General features: G+C 39.6%; 2 protein-coding genes across 2 annotated transcripts; one reads left to right on the top strand and one right to left on the bottom strand.

Annotated features, from left to right (window-relative positions):
- Positions 1 to 232: 232 nt before the first annotated feature.
- Positions 233 to 12,790, bottom strand: LOC111330335 (VWFA and cache domain-containing protein 1). The gene is made up of 14 exons (XM_022935174.2): positions 12,394 to 12,790; positions 10,841 to 11,434; positions 10,168 to 10,306; positions 9,486 to 9,769; positions 8,806 to 8,941; positions 8,021 to 8,294; positions 7,501 to 7,697; positions 6,101 to 6,181; positions 5,371 to 5,680; positions 4,753 to 4,932; positions 4,195 to 4,535; positions 3,651 to 3,801; positions 2,578 to 2,804; positions 233 to 1,618 (listed from the first exon to the last, which is right to left on the bottom strand). The coding sequence occupies exons 1-14, from the start codon at positions 12,541 to 12,543 to the stop codon at positions 1,380 to 1,382; spliced, it is 3,303 nt and encodes a 1,100-aa protein (XP_022790909.2). The 5' UTR covers positions 12,544 to 12,790; the 3' UTR covers positions 233 to 1,379.
- A 36-nt stretch (positions 12,791 to 12,826) lies between these two features.
- Positions 12,827 to 20,689, top strand: LOC111330305 (uncharacterized). The gene is made up of 4 exons (XM_022935143.2): positions 12,827 to 13,059; positions 14,892 to 15,024; positions 18,397 to 18,645; positions 19,459 to 20,689. Exons 1-4 carry the CDS (start codon positions 13,023 to 13,025, stop codon positions 19,802 to 19,804), a joined length of 765 nt encoding a protein of 254 aa, XP_022790878.1. The 5' UTR covers positions 12,827 to 13,022; the 3' UTR covers positions 19,805 to 20,689.
- Positions 20,690 to 21,589: the final 900 nt, after the last annotated feature.

Here is a 21,589-nt window from a genome sequence, read left to right as displayed (position 1 = left end):
TTCGAACTTCCCTATCAGTTTCTTTTTTTTTCTGTCTGGAGAAATATTTAACCTAAATTGTTCCCAGTCCTGCGCGAATCATCAAGCAAAAACATGGCATCAACAAGAACCCTGTCTGCCTACTATTTCATATCAGCCCTCTTGTCTCATACTCATTGAAGGTTCTGTATTTGTGAGTGCACGTCTAATCTGAAACTCGTTGGGGCTATGCAACAACTTTGAGAAGCGAAAGTAAATTAAAAGAAGCAGGCTGAAAACTTTATTTGTGGTATAAGATTTATAATCCTACTGATAATAAGAATGAACACAGTCATGACCAAAGTTGTGGTCAACAGCGTGGTTAAAAACAACATAGATAAGATATTATCCTTTGCTTTACCTTATCCTTAATTTAGCTGTTTTAATAATAATAATAACAATAATAATAATATACATTTCTAAAGCTCTAAAATTATAAAAATATTCAAAGTGGTTTACAAAATGTTCTATACAAATATTAAAACGATTAAACGGTAAGAAATGAAAACATTAAAATATTAAAATTTTAAAACTTGAAAAACGTTAAAACAAATCATTAAGCCAGCTTGAACAGATGTGTCTTAAGCTTGGACTTACTTTGTATTTCTCTATGACAATTTTCAATACTGCTTTAATTCTTTTTTTTTATATACTTTTGACGGTTTTACGCCAAACCTCATTCGTTCATATCACAATCTGTTCATTTTTCTCACTAAAACTCATTAGAACATAGCTAGCAGAGTCGCGCAATCAAATTCATAATACGCAAGCGTGCTCAAAATCCCGATAGTGCACGCTGATAGCGTCAGCAAATCCGACTTCGCCAGAAATTTTTTTTTCGCGCGAGCGGCCATTGTTAGCGCGGGGAAAAATAATATATTTCGCGACAATAATGGATACAAACAGAAACTCGGCCTACTAGTCCGAAAACGAAGACAATGTTTGGACCTTTTCCCTTGGGCTAGAGTTCTTAAATGAGGCAGAAAAAGAGAAAAACAAAGGAAAAGGATACTCGGCATCAGCGCCATCACGATTCGCTTTAACTGATATTGTTGTCCGTTTTTCGCGTCGGATTTGATGCACAATTCCACCGGCTATGTTCTAAAGCAATTGGTTCATGCTTTCAGCTGTGCACTATCGAGTTATGGAGCACGTGGGAAGTTTGGAGAGCACTCATGAAGCTAGAGTTGCCCTCGGCTATCGCCTCGGGCAACTCTTACGCTTCTTTCGTACCGTGCTCTCCAAACTTCCCGCGTGCTCCATAATTCGATAGTGCGTGCTAAAGCATGAACCAATTGTTAAACACCACCTTTCTCACAGGGATCTACCAAAATGGAAGCCTATATGTCGATTATATTCAACTACGAGAACAGCTTGTCGCATGGAGGTGCAGAAGGCTCGAGCTGAACATCAGGCGAGTCTCCAATAGCATAATAATGGCAATACTTGTGATAGAAAATTACACAACCAATGATGCTAATGAACAGAAATAGGCATCCGACAACAATGCCTGCAATAGCTCCTTTCGGCAGTCCTTTCCTATCGTCGTTTGTTTTATTGTGGTTCTTCTTTGGATAGTCTATTGAATCTACGACTGAAACTGTAAATTAAAGTGATTCAGACGGAAGTAATGTGAAAACTGTATAACACAAGTGTAGGATACCTTGCCCATTCTCATCGGCTAACTTGATTAGTTAAGTTTTTTCCGAAAAAATGCAGACTTAAGTGAACAGAGTGGCTTCCCATTTCTCATAAGTTCTTAAAGCGAAAACACTTTCAAAGGTAGTTTATTTTTTTGCAAAAGCGCAGCACGGAGAGGCGGGGCGGGGAGTCAAACTGTGACGCAGCCACACGATCAACCCTTCCGTAATTTAAACGTCCACACTTTATTCTGCCTAAATTGAAATTTTTTAAGCTGAGTAGATTTCTCGGTTTCGCCCTTTTTCACCTCCTAAATTGTTAGCTTTATGTGTTATCTAACTGAAAATAAAACACCAAGGAAGGGGGGGGGGGGGGGTGGGGCTTTATGGACATCCGAGGACCTTCCCTTAGCTGCGCCCCTGAGTTACATACTGTCAAGGGAAAATTTACTGATTTTCGCTTGTCGTTGTTCAGGCATTTTTATTCGTTGTTTTCGGCATTTTAGCGTTCTCAAATCATACGAGTATTTTCATTGTGATGTTTTGAAAATATAAAAAAAGCCACATTGGTTTTCGGAAATGGATTTTGTATTGTGCAGCTACATCTCGGTACTTTTATTGTTCGTTATCAGTGGAATTTTTGGTAAACATAAGTGATAGTGATCCTTCGGCCTAATTCAAATTGATTCTCATAACAGTTGGTAGCTGAGTTTATACTCATAATTTCAATTTCCTTTTCTACAACCACACTTGACACCAACCTTGGCTAGATAAGTAGAAACTTATAACTGTATCCTTCATTTGTTTTCTCATGAGCTGCTCTTTTGTAATTACCATGGGTATATTTTCAATGTCAAAGCTGTGATCTTACCTAAGTTTCTTATTTTTAACTCATATCAAAGAATAAACGGACGCATACCCTCCATGCCGCCGTAGCAAACACTTCTGTCAGCGCAATATTTGGTTGTAAGAGGTTTGCTTCTTTTGTCGCGTACACACCAGTAGCAACCTGCGACCCCGACACAGGATTCCCAGTCCGGATAAGTGACGCAACGTGGATTAAAACACTTTGGTAATCCTGTTGTAGGCAGATCGGTAACGTTTTCGGTGGACAAAATACCTCTTGACGGGGGACAAAGAGGAAATCTACGAGGCGATCAACGATTTAACAGTTATACAAAATCTTTAGAAATTCTAGCATGCTCATTGGTCGAGAACTGTTGTCAATAAGGTTACAGGCGATGAAAAAAGGCGTATCACGTGACGCAAGGCTCAGCAATCCTCGCAATGCAGGGAAGAAATTTTTCTCGAATTAGCAAATTCCAAACTTCTCAGATATGGTGAGATGACTTTTCGGTATACTTGGAGGAAGTTTTGAAGAAGAACTACATTAATCATGGAAATGACGCGAACAATGTTCGAAGCTAATGTGAAACCACTGAGCGCAGCCAAATGGTTTCACTGCAAAATTTTTACGAGAAATATTTTTTTCTCCGGCCGTAGCGAGTACTGCTGGGCGTTGCGTTACATGTTACGTCACTTTTATCGTTTAGAACCTTATTCACAATATTTCTTGACCAATGAGCGAGCGAGAATCTCTACAGGTTACTTTAAAAAGACATTTTTAAAAATAAGGTGGCAACAGTTACAAGAACTAGCCCATAAAAAGGATCGCTTTATCCAAAATTATAAGACAAACAATCACACGAGAGCTCTTTGTTTGTTTCCTCAATTTCAGATAGGAACAGCCGGGATTACACAATAATCCCATCGCAGGTGACTAATAGTCAGCACCTCTTATAGCAAGTGCAGCACGATTTTTTAACGGCTCAATTCTGCCAGTGAGGTGGTCATTGGTGGCATCCCATAATACGATCAAAGACAACTCACAGTTTTATTTCTAATACAGACCTCCCGCCCAGTTAAATTCTTATAAAAATTGTCACATACAACCTTATCTTATGTAAATGAACGCTTTGAGTACCTTCTTACCTATTGGAGAGAAATGCGTTTCTACAATGATCGTAGCTAAGTTCTGAAGAACATGGGCACTGGCAAGTCAACTCAGTTTTTCTGGAGCACATTCCATCGCCAGAGCAGGTGCAAGGCTTCGTCGGGCAGTTTCTTTCTCGCAATTTGATACCTAGAAATATTTATTGAATGGGCCATTTTCGATATATTAAAATTCTAACATGGCTCCAAGGCTAGGGAGCATAAAACAAAAGAAATTAATTATTTAGCCCTCAACCTCAATGTAATTTCTTTTGTTTTATTCCCCCAAGCCTCGGAGCCAAGTTTGAATTTTGGTACATAGAAAATGGCCTATTCATTGCAACTTCATATAGAATTTATTGCCCCCACTATCCTAAGTACCTATCAGCGAGTGATTTGTGATAGCGAAACATCCCAGTTGCATTTGACATTACAATCATATTGAAACTTTATTTTAAAATGTGTCTCGCGGTACGATCACAAAGTTGCGAGGAAAAAAAAAGAAAAAAACCTTTTGTTATTCAGAATTCGAAGTTCAGCTTACCTAAAATGATATTGCTTCCGTCTAACTGGGAAAGTTGGTACCTTCTACAACGTTTTCCGTTAAATAATGTGTTTGCACCCTGACTCGGCAGCTGAAATTCATAAAATAGTTCCAGTTTCAGCTTTCTTAAATCTCGACACTTCTTTCTCTTCATAAATCTCCTGTTTATGAGATCTTCGGCCAAGTCTTTATCTTTCTCGGTGATATGAACATACTCCACTGTTTTTGCAGACGCATTAGGAAATAGAAAATCATCGTAAAGGATAAGAAAACCAGCTGCATCCAGCAAAAAGCAAGTATGGTTGCCGCTTTTGCACTCGGGATAGCCATCTCTCAAGAGTCTGTAAAATGCAAAATTTTGATTACTTAAATCTGAGCAAGCATATGGTTCGAGTAAATCTCTCTTTTTTAAGCTGGTAAGTCTAAGACTCTCACTCACTCGCACACAAATTAATTCACGCGGGAATTCAAGCACTCACGCACTTACACGCATTCACCCTCACTCGCTCATTTGCAATTGCTTCTAAATAACAGAGAGCTCGTTTTCAAAACGGCTACCTCGTGAAGTAGGAAAGTGGAATGTCAGCTCCAGTGACTCCAAAGACATGATCGTTGGTGTTGTTTCGTTTTCCAAAATAAAGGCTGTGAACCACACTTATAACTGGTCCTGCTCCATCAGCGTCCATAAACGGGGTTGTTAAGGTAATTAATCCTTTGTTACTTATAGCTGAGTTGTACCTGTGAATGATTGATACTATTCTTATGAGGTATGTTCATTATTGTGGAGACTTAGCGACACTAATGTGAGGCGTGCACTGAGCACAAGTCAAAGCTGGAACTATCGCTTGTCCTCACTCACATCAAAACGTTATCCCACCTTGGATTGAACTTTATTAGATGACTTTCGATAAGAATGCATCTGTTTCAGCTCATTAAACGCAGGGTTTGAACGCTGGAACATATAGGTCAATGGGTGCGTGTAGACCAATTGTGCGAGAGAAAGGGTATTCTATGGAGTTTACATTTTACAGTTTACTAACATATGCAGTGCATTCATCAACCGTTGAGTAGTTTGCTCGAACTGGTGGCTTTGCATATACCTATTCACCTCGCTCATACAGGGAAACTCACGAAAGAAAATCCTAAGAGTTTTCACTAGCAAAGAAATATCATTACCATGGACGTTTGGTTGGATCAAATGACTTCGCTAGCAAGGTTCCAGGTCTTAGTAAAAATACGCCATTTTTTGTTCCAATGTATTGTCGAACCAGGTATCTCATGTAACCTTCTGACCCTTGAATCCAGATATCTTCGACCATTCGTGTAGCTCTAACTGTGTCCCGTATGCCAAGCTTAAATCCAGGGTTACGTGCATTTGTTTGTTTAAGAAACTTCTGGTACGCAGCTACAGTAGACGCAGTCTCACTCGAACCAAGGTAGTTGTATGGATCTGTAAAGGCTTCAGCACTGAATTTCACAACTGCGTCTGAGGAGTAGCATGAGAGGAGAAAAACAAACCTTATTTTTTAAATATTTTATCTAAAACCAAGGATGGTTATGAAGACTGAGACAGCATGTCAGTAGAGGGTGCCAGACCAAAAGAGAAGCAGCTTATCCTGACAAGTTTCCTAAATTTTTCCAAATGTTCTACCACGTTGTGGAAATTCCCCTCGTGGTCGAGTATGGTGGAGTAACCTTCTCTCAGTACCTTATTAGTACCGCCTATCGTTCCTCACTTCCAGCTGGAAAGTGGGTGAATTCTTCTTAATAATTCCAAAGAGCAAGATAACACTCCACGCGCAATTCTCACTTGGGAATTAATTTTCCATGATTACAATTTAAAAATTGTAAAAGTTACCGGACTGCTTTTGTGTAGCCTTTTTAAGCGTTGATGTCACTGAAATACCTTTGGAAGCATATCTTGTGAAATGGACACAGGGCTCTCCAAGTTTGACAAGGTCCAAACGATGGTAAACAAACTTTGCAGCTGACGAAAAAAGGGTTAAGACAATTCGTTCAGGGACATAAAAGTACAATTTTTGCTTTGATTCCAAGCAGCAGTAGAGGTTTATGGTTGTTATCACGGACTCGTTGTCCCCGTATAACTTCTTTTGGAGGAAATACTTCGCGTAAACCAAAGGGAACTTCAGAAATTTTTAACTTCAAGGATTTATAGTTCACCCAAAATAAATTTATCTCATCGCCGAAACAACAACTTGATTTTGTCAAGAAAGTGCTAGTTATCTTTCAGAGTAAGATGGCAATCGTCGATGCCGTCTTCGTCGTCGTCCTTGTCATAGTTCTTGTCCTTTTCGTCTCGCACCTCAAAAATTTCTGAGTTTTACTTTATCCTGTCTCATAACGTAGTACTACTGAAATGACAACACAAAATAAAATTTCTTTATGAGGGTCTCAAGGGGGGGAGGGAGGGGTTCACTTTGACGGTTGACAGTTAAAAAATAAGTCCTTTTGACCGTTGACGGTTAAATTCTAGGTCATTTGACGATTGACGCTTAATTTTTTGAAATGTCGTTTATAACACGAACTGAAAACGCGAATTTGGCTGTAACTTCTCATAATGACGCGTTTGTAAAGAAATGTTTATATGTAACACCTTTTATTAATAAATGACTAACGTTTTACGACACCCGAAATGTTTCCACACCGGAAGTCAGTTCTGACGCTAACCAGTTTTACTCGCGACAAGAAATTAAAGGATTTACATAAAGGCCAACATTGTGACATAAGTGTAATGTGTTTTTATCTCGAGGCCCGTCATATATAGAGTTAACTATTTAGGTGTGCCTTTGCATGGGGCAAGGCGGAGCGTTGTCAATCACAGATCTTAAGCCAATCAAATGAGGTCAGATCAAATAGCACTAAGGTTATAGGCAAGGTCAGTTTCTCTCCTGGTCCTTCTCGCCTTCATTTCCATCGTGTTAAAATCCGAACACAGATTTTCGGTATATTTTTATCTCCCGTCAATCTCGTCAGCAAACCAGCGCGACGTCACGCAGAGTTTCGGTCCCGTTTTAGTAGAGACACGCGGGTTTCGTGATAAAATGTACTTTTATGAGATATCAAAATTTTGATTTATAAACAATAGAACTTGATCCCAATTAAGGCAATCGTTTAGTTCTTAATTAAGGATATCTGAGACATTTGACGGCTAACATTGGCTTGTTTATTTGAAGGGTGACGGTAAAAATGTTGCGTTTTCGACGGTTGACGGTTGACGGTTAATATTTTGGTCCTTTGACGGTGGACGGTTATCCCCTTTGAGACCCTCTTAGATACATTCCTTACCTGGGGAGATTGTTTGGTTGACCAAGGTTCCTTCGCTGTCACCGACAGGAACTACAATTCCAACAGTAAAACTGGTTTCCGGAATTGATTTCCAGTAGTAGGTTGAATACAACTCTACAACTCTGACTCCCTCTGCAACTTTACCTCCACGCGCCAGAAATTGTTTTGACACAAAAGTTTTGTTTCCGTCACCACCCCTTTGAAAACCAAAATCGCAACTCAGATCATTTTTAATAATATAACAAACTTTCTCAAAAAATAAAAAAAACTAAGTAACGCTTTCTTGTCTTTTGCATGAAAAGACTCCTTTTTGTGCCTCCAGCTAATCGACGTTTATCCACGAAATGTTTCTACGCTAAGCAAGATAAGAGATCTTGAAGCCTTTCTATATCCTCTCAAAGATATCTTCAAGAAGTAAATTTCACATTGATAAATAAAACTCGTATTTCTCGCAGCGATGAAAAAAACTTGTAGCTATTACAGAGGGGTAGTTACAAAGAGAAATGGCGTAGATACAAACCGCATGATAGATTTAACAATGTCACGAAACTGCGGCTCTGGTTCCAAGTCAGCTATGTCTATGAAAATGGGGTCCTCAAAGGCGCCTAAGGGGGCTGGAAGAAGGGGATGTAACATGGCCCTTCCAAAACTATTTGCCATAAAAGCATAACTTGCTTGTCCTCTTTGGAGGTAGTTAATTTGGTACTGAATATCTTCCATGCTGACGTCTGTACCCACCACACCGATGAACTTGTTCTCGTGATACACAGGTAGTGCAACTGTAGTTAAGAGCCCTTCGGCGAAAAAAACAAAAACGCTATTTATTTAGACGAACAAGGTGGATTCCGTCTTAAAGTCTATAGGTAAATATAATTTTCTGCCTGTTTAATGACCCTAAGTTGGTTTTTCAAGCTTGTGCCGGGCTCTCACAACGGTGGAGTTTACTCCCCAATTCGCCCAAAAGTTGCATAGTGGTCCCGCAGTAATCAGATAATTATCAATCTGGTTCAATGGCTTTCAGGGAGGTCTTTCAGTGCAGGCAGGTTGATTTTATCACGGTAAAGTTAATGATAATAGACCCTAAAGTTGCAAAATTGTCCGCAGTGAGCAGATGATTATACATATTTACTAATTTATAAGGATTGTTGAATATTTCAGCAGATGGTTTTTTGAGGGCTTCTGGACGCTAACCGGTCTCATATCTTATCACGTATGATGTGGTCAAGCCATCTCTCAGTTTAAAAAATTCAGAGCTATTAAAACTGCTTATGACGGTAAATGGTATAAATTTTATAGTGAGCGTACCAGTTCCAAAAGCGTCTATGTAAGGAACCGAAATAATGGGTCTGTAACTGGCTCCACTTTTGAAGAAGAAGTCGTAATACTTTCCCATGGTGTTCCTTAGATTCGTTGTGTCATCGATACTAGTAAAATTTCCAGCCTAAAGGAAGAATTATGATTAAGGACCAGTCATCGCATGAAGAGGGGGAGGGGGGTAGAACTGTGGGGGTCTCATGGTTTTCTAGGGAGAATGGAGGGGGATCATCCGTCCCCAACAGATTATAGAGGGAGCACTAGAGAAAACTGACTGCCAGTGAACTACTAATGAGGGGAAAGGATCATTAGAATATTACAGAGCCTTTTGCGATCCCCAACACAAATGTACGTTCAAAAATTCAATATTGAGGATTTCCGGTCATGGACGGCTGATGTAAGACAACGTTAACATGCACAGCGACTGTCAAACGATCACAAAAAGTTATAATTGTTCCTTTGATGTGAAACGCACATGCACTGTTCATCACCTTTTAATGAGAAAATATAAAATATCTATATAAAAAAATATATTTTCAAATTGCAACGTTTTTGAAAGCGGGTGTATATATGTGAAAACAGTAGTGTGATAATCAAGTTATGTTCGGACGAACATTCTTTACATTTCTGATATTGTTTAAACTGCTAATGTGGTGCTTAGATTTACTGACCATCGCATTTTGTGTCTTGTCGACTCCATAGGAGGTGCCATCTTGGTTTGCAATGTCGAGGAGTATCTTCTTAGCGAACAGCATCCCGTATGTCATGATCACTACCTTATTGTGCAGTTCGGCATTCCTTTCCTTAATTGTTCGCATTATATTTGCCTTGTCGTCGCTAGGCAAGCCGTCCGTTAAAAAAAAAATCATCAATTTCCTGGTACTGTCTGGACCATCATAGGAGTTTTTAAGCAAACGGAAAGCAGCACTGAAAGCTTTTGCATAATTGGTTACTCCTAAAAAAGGTAGCAAAAATAAGAAATTGTGATCTTCAACTAAATCGCAGATCAACAGCAGCCAATCGGCGCATCCGACTCGGTTAGTAGTAAAGAAGGAACGAAAAAGGCAGGCAGACAGCAAGGAGGGACAGAGAAAGCAAGGCCCTTACGAAAAGGTTGGGAGAAAAAATGAGTAGCATTAGCCTATTAGTGATATGAAGCAGTAAAAGTAGAATTATCACTAACGTTAGTGGAAGTACATGGAAGTAATATGGACCCATTAAGCGAGTACGATTAGAGGAAAAAAATTACCACTTACAACCAGAGAGAGGGTCTGATATCAGAGCACCCCCCGTATTTATACCTATAAGTATATATTACAGACATGAATTAACTATTTAATAATATGTGCTTACCTTGGGCTTTAAGACTTTCTAGATAGCCTTCCAAATATCTTAGGTTTAAGGGAGTTGCATCCGCTAAGCGTTCACTGAAGCAGTTCTTGCCAAATTTTCCTGGCGTTGAGGCGACCGTACCAAAAGAAACTACTCCAATCTAAATTGAAGTACATGCAACAAGCGTTAGATGAAAAGTAGAATCCCGATCAAAGTTTCAGCCAATACTTTGGCCATCACGAGGGAGATTTGACTATATACGGTCAACTCTCAAAATGCCAACGTTAACGTTTGTGAATACATGAAAGTCAGACCAACGTTGCCGGCGGCCGAAACGGCTCCCCTTAGCAGGGAAAGTGATATAAAAATTTTTGCAGAGTGCGAGATGTTAGGGTGTTAACCTTTTAAACTCTTCACCCTTTTATCCAATTACGATTTACTTTTCATCATGAATTCAACTAGTTACAGGTCCATTTCCCGACTCATTAGGTTGCACAGTAACTGCTATTTGCATAATTACACATGAAATATTTTTTGTCGTCCTTTGGAACTTAAAACCATTTTAGGTTGGCCATATATTCCTCCGGCCAGTCAACGATTTCATTTATTATTTTCTTCAAATTATTAGGTATACGAGTTTTCAGGGATCCTTTCAGGATTCCCCATAACACGATTTCTACATACTAAAACTTACTCGGTCTCTAGGGTTCATTGTGGAAAAAAGTATCTTTGCAGCTTCTTTGGTGATGTTCATGAGGTTGGTTCCTATTGAACCGCTTGTGTCTACAACTAGCACAACATCCTTTGGTTCTGGTATTGCAGTTTCAACGTACCATGGCCTCAATCGAGGATCATATCCAGAACACGACGCTTTATCCCCAAACGCTGGAAACAGAGTCAACATGCCTTCCGCTGAACCAAAGAATTGCCATTTTATAAAGGGAAAGTCATTAGAGATTTGCTTCATTTTGCTCACAACCAGTTCGTCCAAGTATCGACGCTTCTTTGAGGCAGTTCCTGAAATCTTAACGCAAGCCCTTTGGACGTCTACCCTTTGACGGAATCTTGCATCATATTCAAGGTTACTAGGACGATACTCTATTTGACAACACTCCCATTGTCCAAAGTAAGTGTGGGATCTGTTGTATGATTCTTCCACTGCTTGCTTGAGGCTTTGCACTACTTTAAATCTCTCAGTGAATTTCTCGGCAATTTCAGAAGTTAATGAGAGGATGATTGATGCTCCACTCACCGACTCCTCGTGGAACTCAAGCTTATCAATTTGACCCTTAAAAATATGCACACTGTCAGAATTTACGGAGGTTTAAAGATGATGATGCGAAAATATCGTAAGCGGAAAATTGATAGAATACATAACATCATCTGTTATGTAAGATATTAGTTAAAAGAAGGAAAGGAAAGAAAAATAAATAAAGGTTATGCATTATCTTAGATCTGATAGCCGCTCACCTTTCTACACGCAAGTCAACATAGAAGTGTCAAGTCTTCTCTCATTCTCTCCCTACTTTGCTCTTTAATCTCGATCTCGGTTCAGTCTTGTTTTTAATTTTTTATAAATAGGAGCTCTCTCTCTCTTTCTTTCTAAATATATTACTTTTATTTCATTCGATTTCTTATTTTGAGTTTGATTTAGTAGCTTAAGCCGTTTTTATTGCTTGGTTATGTAATCCTTGGACACTTTTGGGAGTAAGGTATGGATTTGTCATGATATGTATTGCGCGGGTTTGCCGCGCAAATCTTGATATCCTGAGAATCCAAGATGGCGGTCGCTAAGGTAACGCCATGGTCTGTAGGGCTACTAACATATGACGGCCCTAACGACCCATCACAGATAAATAAATTTTAGAAGGTTAGAACCACAGGGTAAGGAATGGCGCTTTATCTACCATTCGTTGGTGCAGCGATTTAAATCCTTGATATTACTGGTTAGATCTTCTTTTTCTTAAAAGCGCAATATGATACTCAGCTCCTTCACTAATTTACACCGTCAATCCTCTTTTCATAATTGTTAATGAGCAACTTCATTAACATGTATAATTCTAGAGAAAATTAGAAATTAAATCTTCATTGTTTAAGACAGATTTGATGAATACCCACATCACGCTGACTGAAAATAGGTCTCGAATCGGAGCTAATCAGAGCAGTCGCATGCGCTGCTCAACCTAAGCTCCTTCACCGACCAGCACTCACTATCAAAGCTCAACGTAAGAAAGGGTACTTAAATACCTGTATTTCAGGGATGCGAAGTCCATCTGTAGTCAGTCTAGTTAGTGCTTGGCTTAATTTCGTTCCGTCTAGCCAAGCTGAGACGTCATTCAACCACGAAAGCTCGCATAATGAAACGATCAGCAACATGAAAATTCCCAATCGAGCCATTACCACGTATGTGGTGCGCTTGGTACGAGGGCACGCTCGCCAACCCTTGAAACTTCAGACCTCTCGGCCTAATTCTTTACGAAGATGCCTTCATAAATCTTACAAAGGGATAATTACGAGATCTCGCGGCCTAACTATTGTAACTACTAAGGTAGACGGGTCGGGTGTAACAAAATACTGAAATTATCGAAAGAGTGACTTCATCCACAATGCACTGTGAGGTAATTTGAACCCTGGCAACGAAAACAACAACTTCTTTTAGGAGTCGTTGGCCTTTCTTCAAACAGGCATTTGGGCCACTGGAAACTTGTATAACTTGAAGGGAAGTACCCTATACCAAAGAAGATTTTTCGGTTCTGCTTCTTTAAGTAAATTAGGTGGCAACTGGAAAGAGCAGAAATCTTGCATTCCTCCACTGGGACACGTTAGTCTTTCGCATCATATTTCGTTTCTTTGGTTAGGATTCAAACTCCGGCTCAATGATCCTGCTTGTATTGGCAATAACTGTCGCTTTCGGTAAGTTAAATCGTATTTTATCATAACACATTAGCTCCCATCTTTACTCATGAACCGATCGAATTTCGTAGCCGATGAAATGCTCTGCTGAAACAATGTTTTGCTCAGAGATTGCAGACAGTTTAAGAAGTGTTCACTCTGACTTGAAATTGAAACTCAGGTGTTGACAGTTACGATCTTAAATATACCATACCGTTCAGGATTTAGTAGACAGATAGCAAATATATAAGAAATTATCGACAACATCATTAAGGGCGATCGAGTCATTACTTTGAGATTCTGGGGATGACGACTGGCTCTCAACATTGAAGAGGCAAGTTTTTAAGACGGACCTCAAATAGAAGATTCGGAGCTATTCAACTGCTTTGTCACAGTGCTGTGGTCTGCCTACAAGTAAACAGCTTTAAATATTGCATTTAGACGTTCCGTTATGATGAGCTACTGAAAGTTGCGGTCAGCTGCGAGTTAAACTTTGATACCGACTATTGACGTTGTCATTTGTCGAGGAAATACCAGAGAAATTCGTTAGGATCCGAAGCCGTACTCACTGCTATTCCGCTAAAATTACAGCTCACTTGCGAAGATCTTTGCTTCACTTTATTTTCGATCCGCAGGTCAAATAAAATCTACGTCGTTAAAGAATTGTGATCAGATTCCTCCACGGGATAGAACAACCCTCTCAAATTTGCCCCGCTCCCAACGCGTCAAGGTGGCCTCACGGCTCAGTGAGTAGTAGCGCCCAACTAGTATCTGGGAGACACAGGTTTCGAATCTTGTCGAAGCCTGAATTTTTTCAGGCTTCTTTCTGAAACTGCGAAAGTTGAAGCTTAGTTGCGAGGATTATTGCTTTACTTTGCTTTGCTTGACTAAGCTATCAAAAATCTCCAACTGTCAACCGTGGGAAGTTAACGTGACCTTTCTCTGGTGTTTTGTTGATAACGTATAACCCTTTTGGGACGGTTATTCAAACAATTTAAATTAAAGTTTGGCCGTAGTTAATCAAAACCGCGTTCTAAGCCATCTTTGATTAAGCCAAACATTTATCTGAATATCCCTTTTTGTGAACAGTGATAGGAGGGCTGAAAGCTAATATTGAGAGGACATTTACGTAATAATTAAATCAACCCACGGTTAGCTCAATGGATAGAGCGCAGGACTGATGTGCGGGAGGTCGAGGATTCGAGCCCCGACCGGACCAACACTCAAGGTCTTAAAATAATTGAGAAGAATATGCTGCCTTTCCATAACATCAAGAAATGGTTTAGATATTCTAGTCTTCTCGGATAGGGACGAATAAATGGAGGTCCCGTCTCCTGCAGGGTTAGGGGCAGGAGACGTTAATTTCCCACGCACGAGATTACTGTGATGGATGTCCTCCCCTGGGGTAGGATGGGTGGGTTGTTGTCTTGCGTTTCATACATGAGCCTCTGGCTCGGGCAATCTAGGTAACCATGCCTCACGTAAAGACATTAGATTTTGATTACTATTACTATTATTACTTCTATTACTTATGGAGATTCCCTGAGGCTCACTGTTTGCGTAAAGGCGCGGTTTGGGTTGACCTGGTGTAAATAAACCGCCCTTTGGGCTTTCGCGTAACGCAGAAATGTATCTACTGTAATACGAATGGATCAAAAACTAATTGGAATATACGTTAACTGTTGCACAGAGGGAGATTTTGACAAAAGTTGACTAACAGCAATAAAAACTGTGAATTGCAGAAAAAGGGCAAACTTTTTTTGTCCATTTATGATTATTGCTTTGCGCACACAGGTAGATTAATCAACGATTATAGTTTCATTGTGTAATTTGACTAAAAAACTAATTTACAGGTCGTCTGCCACAAATTGATGCGGCCCTTCCAAACGTTGGAAAGTGTACTTTCTTGGAATATTACTGCGCTCTTCGGGAGTACGAGTCACATTTCTTTAAGAGCTTGTATCAAGTCCAGGATGTAGATTGCGGGTAAGAAAGTTATTTTCTAAAGATTAATTTTCAAATGAGTGAAGGAAGTAATCCCGGGATACTTTGCTTTACATCGCTCTGTGATTGATCCAGAAAACACGCGCCACTCTCTCGACCAATCAGATGCAAACCTTAAACCAATTGCATGTTGGTCACTCGCATTTTCCCGCGCTTTATCATTGCGCAGTTTATTCGTTTTAACTTTGCCTTCTCATTGGCTCCTTGTGATATTCCCCTTGCTCTGATTGGTTGTTGTGATAACTTTAGTTTTGGTTTTTTGACACTGTACTTGATCAAAAAGCCTTCTATACGCTGGGTTATCGTGGGTTATCATAGAACAGAATCATTGAGGAAAAAAGATTGATTTTAAAAAAGGGACAAGGTATAAAAGTGGATGGATGTCGTTAATTTTTTTTTTCACCTTTATTGTATAAATATTGTATTTCCATTCATTCATTCATTCATTCTTTTATTCACACTTATTCTACTAAATATACAACAACGAGAAAGAGAAAAAGTAGAAAAAAAAGAAGAGAGTTCTAACTATACATGAATTTACACAAAGCAGTGGAAAGAGTGTGTCGTAGCCAAAGGAGCCAAGCTTTCGAGTTGGCCACTACCACAGAGCAGTTACCGATGGGTGAAAGTTAAATACACTTAAGGAGATAGCACATATACTAAATAGTTAAAATAGTAAAATAGAGCTCTATGATAGGTTAAATTTGTTCAAGATGTCTGCCTGCCAAGTAGGAAGAGTTTATATTCTTTTTTAAAGCTTTTGGCAGGGAGACACTTTATTTTAATAGGTATCGTTTGCCAGATCTCTGATGCCACCACACTAAATCTTGCTAGACCATAATTGGTTCTAGAGAATGGTCTGTACAAGTTTTGATTAGTGGCATACCTAGTAGAGTAATTATGGACAGCTGAAGCCGATTGGGCTAGATCATAGAGGACTGGAGGTATATTCTTTGTTTTGATATTGAATTTTATGCACAAGAGAGCCAATTTTCGATTTAAAAATATTCTCTAATCTTATGATTTCTAATAGTGTGAAATATGTGAAGGTGTAGTCTGATCGTCCGGGTGAGTGCAGTCCTGAGAAGGACTGTTGTCGGTGGTAGTGACTGACGTTTCGACAACCTGTGCGGAAGTCATCATCAGAGTCAAGTGAATGATTGTTGTCAGTAGAATGTTCTTATTCCAGTTCGTGTGAAATGATCGGTTGGTTTTGCCGTGATGTTATTGGCTGTAAGACTCAAGTGACGTAAGTCGGTCGTGATTGGTCTGTTTCGATCTGTCGGTAAAGTTAGGTCGTTCTTTTTCGGTCGTTTGTGATGTTTATGTCGTGAATGAGTCGTTTGTATGGAGCAGGTGGTTGTTGTCAACAACTACCCGCTCCATACAAACGACTCATTCACGACATAAACATCACAAACATCATAAACGTTTGTTTATGTCGTGAATGAGTCGTTTGTATGGAGCGGGTAGTTGTTGACAACAACTACCTGCTCCATACAAACGACTCATTCACGACATAAACATCACAAACGACCGAAAAAGAACGACCTAACTTTACCGACAGATCGAAACAGACCAATCACGACCGACTTACGTCACTTGAGTCTTACAGCCAATAACATCACGGCAAAACCAACCGATCATTTCACACGAACTGAAATAAGAACATTCTACTGACCACAATCATTCACTTGACTCTGATGATGACTTCCGCACAGGTTGCCGAAACGTCAGTCACTACCACCGACAACAGTCCTTCTCAGGACTACACTCACCCGGACGATCAGACTACACCTTCACATGTTACCCCCGGGTTCAAGCCATGTACTGCAGTGTGAAATATGGTGTAGAACTCTCTCTTTTGCTAGCAAAGAAGATGCTGCGGATACCCCGCCTTTGTTGGAGAGTCTGTGTGAAATAAATTATAGCCGTTGATATTTACATTACTAACAGAGTTCTCACCCAATTTGGTTTCTGTAATTCCAAGAATATCCACTTTGGTATCAATGGAGTATAAGAGTTCTTCCAATAAATTTAGGTTTTTAGAAAGACTTCGAATATTGCAGTGAAGAATTGAAAAATATTTGGCGTCTGTTGTAGCTAGCATTTTATTAAAACTGCGGACTGAATAATATTCTCAGCAAGGGGTATTTAACATTAAATCTGGGTCGCATTCGTCGAATTTATTTGGATTAGGGAGGAGATCGTAGAAGTCAAGATCATCATGGTGCCCATCCGGCCAGCTACCAACCATAGCATAAAATTCTCTATCAGTTAACCCATAAAATGGTAAAGAACTACGTACGTTTTCTTGATGATTAGCCATGTCTAGATCCATAATAGTATACATTTATAGAGGTCGTCAAAGTGTCTATGGGGTCAAATGTCCTCAAAGTGTCTATGCGGCTAACAGGGTTTTTAGTGTTTTGGTATATCTTTCACCTGTAAAAAAGTATTCTCAAAAAAAAATTTGATTCTGATGCCTCTTCACTCTAAAATCGAGCTTTAAAGTTCCCGCTTCGACCACGCCCAATGAAGTTGACCGCGTAAGAGAAGATTGGTGATGAGTGACGTCACTCCAGGAGCATTTCGAGTGTCGTGTTGTTACTTTGCTTGACAAACGCAGTACTTTTACAACACATCTATCGGGCATATTTATGTCGCCGAAAACTCTTTACCTTACCGAAAAAAACAGTGAAATGAACCACTGGCTGGATTTGGCGCGTTCCTGAATTGACGTCACGACCCATTCTGAACCCAATCTCATTTTTTCCCCCACTCACGGTTACCTTCAATGGGCGTGGCCAAAGCGGGAAGTTTAAAGCTCGTTTTCAGGGCGAAGACTCGTCAGAATCCAATTTTTATTTAAGAATACTTTTCTACATGTTAAATACATACCAAAACCATAAAAACCCTGTTGGCCGTATAGACACTTTAATTCCTCAATCTTAGATTATAGGTGTCGTAGAGGGAATGTTCAGACTTACTGACCCGCTCCCATTTACGTACACTACGTCGTTTATCGCGTTATATGATGACAGTTTCCTGATGGTGATTGGTTTAAATAACTACTATTTTCCTCTTATATCCCATCATTTAAGCAAAAGGAGATCAATTCCATACACGTTTACGTACTTTCACCTTAATCCTTCAAGTCCTTGGAGCGTCTTGCTTTTAATTTCTACTAACAATATCATGGACATGAGAATAAAGGAAATGATCACCAAGGCAAAGATAATTTTTTTGACAATCGGGAGTAAAAAACTCCTGATTGTCATTAAAATTATCCTTGCCATTATCATTGTATCAGCTAAAATATTTCATGATGAGCTTAACTTTTGGTTTTAAAAGGCTCCAGTTTTGGATGTTATACTACCGCTCCTTACAGACGGCTGTCACCTGTGAAAGTACTTCAAAACCATTAGAAGTTGGCAATATTAGAGAGTTTCAGACACTTTACTGCAATGGTTTAGACCTGGAAATACCTCTTATGTTCTCCCTATCACCGTGTTCTTCGTCACACAAGCAGAAAGTAGACCAGTGCATTAGAGAGTTCTCAAACCTTTTTCAGTCAGGCGTGTCGAAAACCTCTCTGTGCAGGTACAACTTATACATCGATTCGTTTATTGCAGCTGCATGTGTATGAAGATCTGGATCAGTAATCATACAACTTATAAAATCATACAGTTATCATACAACTTACAATCCAACATAGGACGAATATTATATTACTGAAAGTTAGTGACATCAAGATCATTATTTTGAATATGTTTAAAACGTTGCCAGGCATATCAACAAACTGTGATCGAATGTTTATTAAATATTTATGTAGTTCCACTTCTCGTAAAAGATATAAATCTAACATCTCTTATTAGCTATTTGATACCCTACGGATATCAGATCTCTCATTTTGGATCAGAAGAAAAACACGTAATGTTGGTGTTGTTAAATTGTTGTTGTTAAATTGTTAAGTCAGTTTGCTTTCATAAATCGTTTGTTTACCCATTTAGGATTATGGTATGCAAAATTTGATATACACTTTTTGACAGCCTGAGGGCTGGAATTCCAAAGAAAATACTTTCATCATTAAAATTATTCGAAGCAAATGATATAGGTGAAGCTCCAGTTTACAACTTGATCCCAGAAATAAGATACGAAGATGCATTGTACAAACAAATGCCTGACGAGTGCATTATTAATGTTTCAAAAACGTTCGAGAAATTTGATCCTCCGTTGCCATGAGCTAACACAGCAGTTAATCATTATAAGGATCAACATGTAAAAAATGTAAATGAAATCTTGAAATTTATCTCTCTCGCACTGAAGAGAAAAAAAACTGATATCGCAGCCGCGAAACTTATCACATATGCTTTTTTCTACAAACAGTCCTAATTTTCATTTATATTCTTGTAGGATACGTGCCAAGGCCAAAGTGTGTGTAGCATTGTCTTGGCAAACGTTATGTGATCAATCAGATGAAGTCAATGGTATATTCAACCAAGTCATTGGCGACTTCAATCCTTTCTGCAAAGATGACAAAGATCCGTGGTCAACGGAGAGCGATAGCTGCGCTCCCTATAGAATACCTTATCGTGGACCTGTATGTCAGAATTGTACCCGCAAGACCCTGAAAAGCTCTAGTGAATCGCGTGGAGCCAAAAAATGTGGTGCTCAGATAACTCATGATGTGGCATTTCTTTCGCTTACTTATTTCGTCCACCTTGCAGCAATTTTGTTGTTAGATTACCTGATAATTTGACATTTGACTGCTTTAAATAGCTGTGAGTGACGTATAAAATCACATCACAGACCAATTTAGAGAAACTCTATTTTTGGTGGTAAGGAATTAGAAGTTTAAGAACATTTTTTAGGAAATCACTGAAGTCTTTCCGACTTTAGTTGGGGCTTCGGGTACGTGACAAGTCGAAACCATTCGCGTGCCAGGGAAAACACCAGTAAAAAAAGGGAGAAGGTAGTTAGCACAGCACTTGGGTTGGCTCTGTAGAGGTAGCAAATGTAACATTTCATACGGAGAACGTTCAATTGGTACTGTCGACCTTTAATAATTAACGTTTCGGTCCATTGTCTTTCATCAGATTTTTAGTTCAAAAATGACTTAAACTCCGATCTTTCGGGCGAGGGAAGAATCAGGGTGTAACTGAGGATAACTTTTATGCTTGCTAGTGACTCATGTACTCGCGTCTTCGCTCGGGACGTCAAGAATGTCAGTAGTCTATTAGCGACAAGAGCCTTTATTCGGAAGGCGTATGATTACACTTCACGACAAGCTGTTTCTCTCGTATTCAAACCATTGCCAGTTGTTCGATCAGACTAGCTACAATAATTATGAGCATTTCGATTTCTGGTTTGTACATGCTACATGGAAATTTTGGATGAAGGTTTCGTGGCAAAGCTAAAATTTAAAAACAGCACCTTCTGATAGAAAGGGAGGGCGCTTATCGGAACCGGGAGGGCGCTTAATTTAGGGTGGAGCGCTTTATTACATTTTCCTATCAACTACTGTTACATTAACTTTACTTTGGCTAAATCTTTAACAGAAAAACAAAAACTACAATGTTATCTTCGAAGAAGTAAGGTCGATATGGAAATAATAATAACTGAAAATGGCTTAACGGAAAAGAAACTAAGCTCCTGTACGGATTCCCATTTAGTTGAAGAAAGTTTAAGAAAAGGAAGGAGGAGGAGGAGGGCACATATTCCAGAGGGGTGCCTGTTTGACGTTATGGTCTAAGGTCTGGGCGCTTAGTCAAGCGAGGGAGCTTATAAGAGCGTAGGTGCTTATTCGAGACAACAATATGGTATGTATAACTCAATGCATTACTAATTATTATTACACGACTCGGGCAGTCAGAGGGCCAATAACTAAAATCAACCAATCAAAATACTCAATTGCCGGTCCAATATTCTCTAAGTATTGGACCGGGCACTGTCCCGAATGGTCCCGAATGATACCGCACTTGTGTCCCTTTGAACTTCAGTCGTATAATAAATCTCTTATTAACCAAGCTTGCTCGGGACCGTACTGGGAGAATATCGGCCCTCAGTCTTTATTGTACGGACCTCGCTGCGCTCGGTCCGCACTGTCAAGACCTCGGGCCGATATTCTCCCAGTAAGGCCCTCGCGCTTGGTTAATAAGATATATGAGAATCATCTATTTTGTAACCAGCACCAGTTGAGACCTCGGCAAATATTGCTTTATTTTGGGGCAGACTACCGAGTGATGACGAAAAAGAAACGCCCTCTAAGATGGTCAGGCCCTGATCGGAGGGTATACCTTACTTTCAGCAGCGCTGCCCTGCCAGGTTTGCAGATAGAATCCGGCGTGACGTCATGCGCGGAGGAGGGTAATTTGGTCAATTTCTGCTGGGCATTTGCCACTACCCCATTATAGTCTATTCTGTGACCAATTATTGACCCCCTTGTTGGTCACTTTTGAGCGAATGTAATTTTCGCGATCTCAACTTAATCACGCTCTGTTTATGCAGCTATTGGACAGATTTGTTAAACCGAATATGGAAGACT

The sequence above is a fragment of the Stylophora pistillata genome, chromosome 1 (genome assembly GCF_964205215.1).
Source record: "Stylophora pistillata chromosome 1, jaStyPist1.2, whole genome shotgun sequence".
Lineage (NCBI taxonomy): Eukaryota > Metazoa > Cnidaria > Anthozoa > Scleractinia > Pocilloporidae > Stylophora > Stylophora pistillata.
This window is presented reverse-complemented; position numbering and strand designations above follow the sequence as displayed.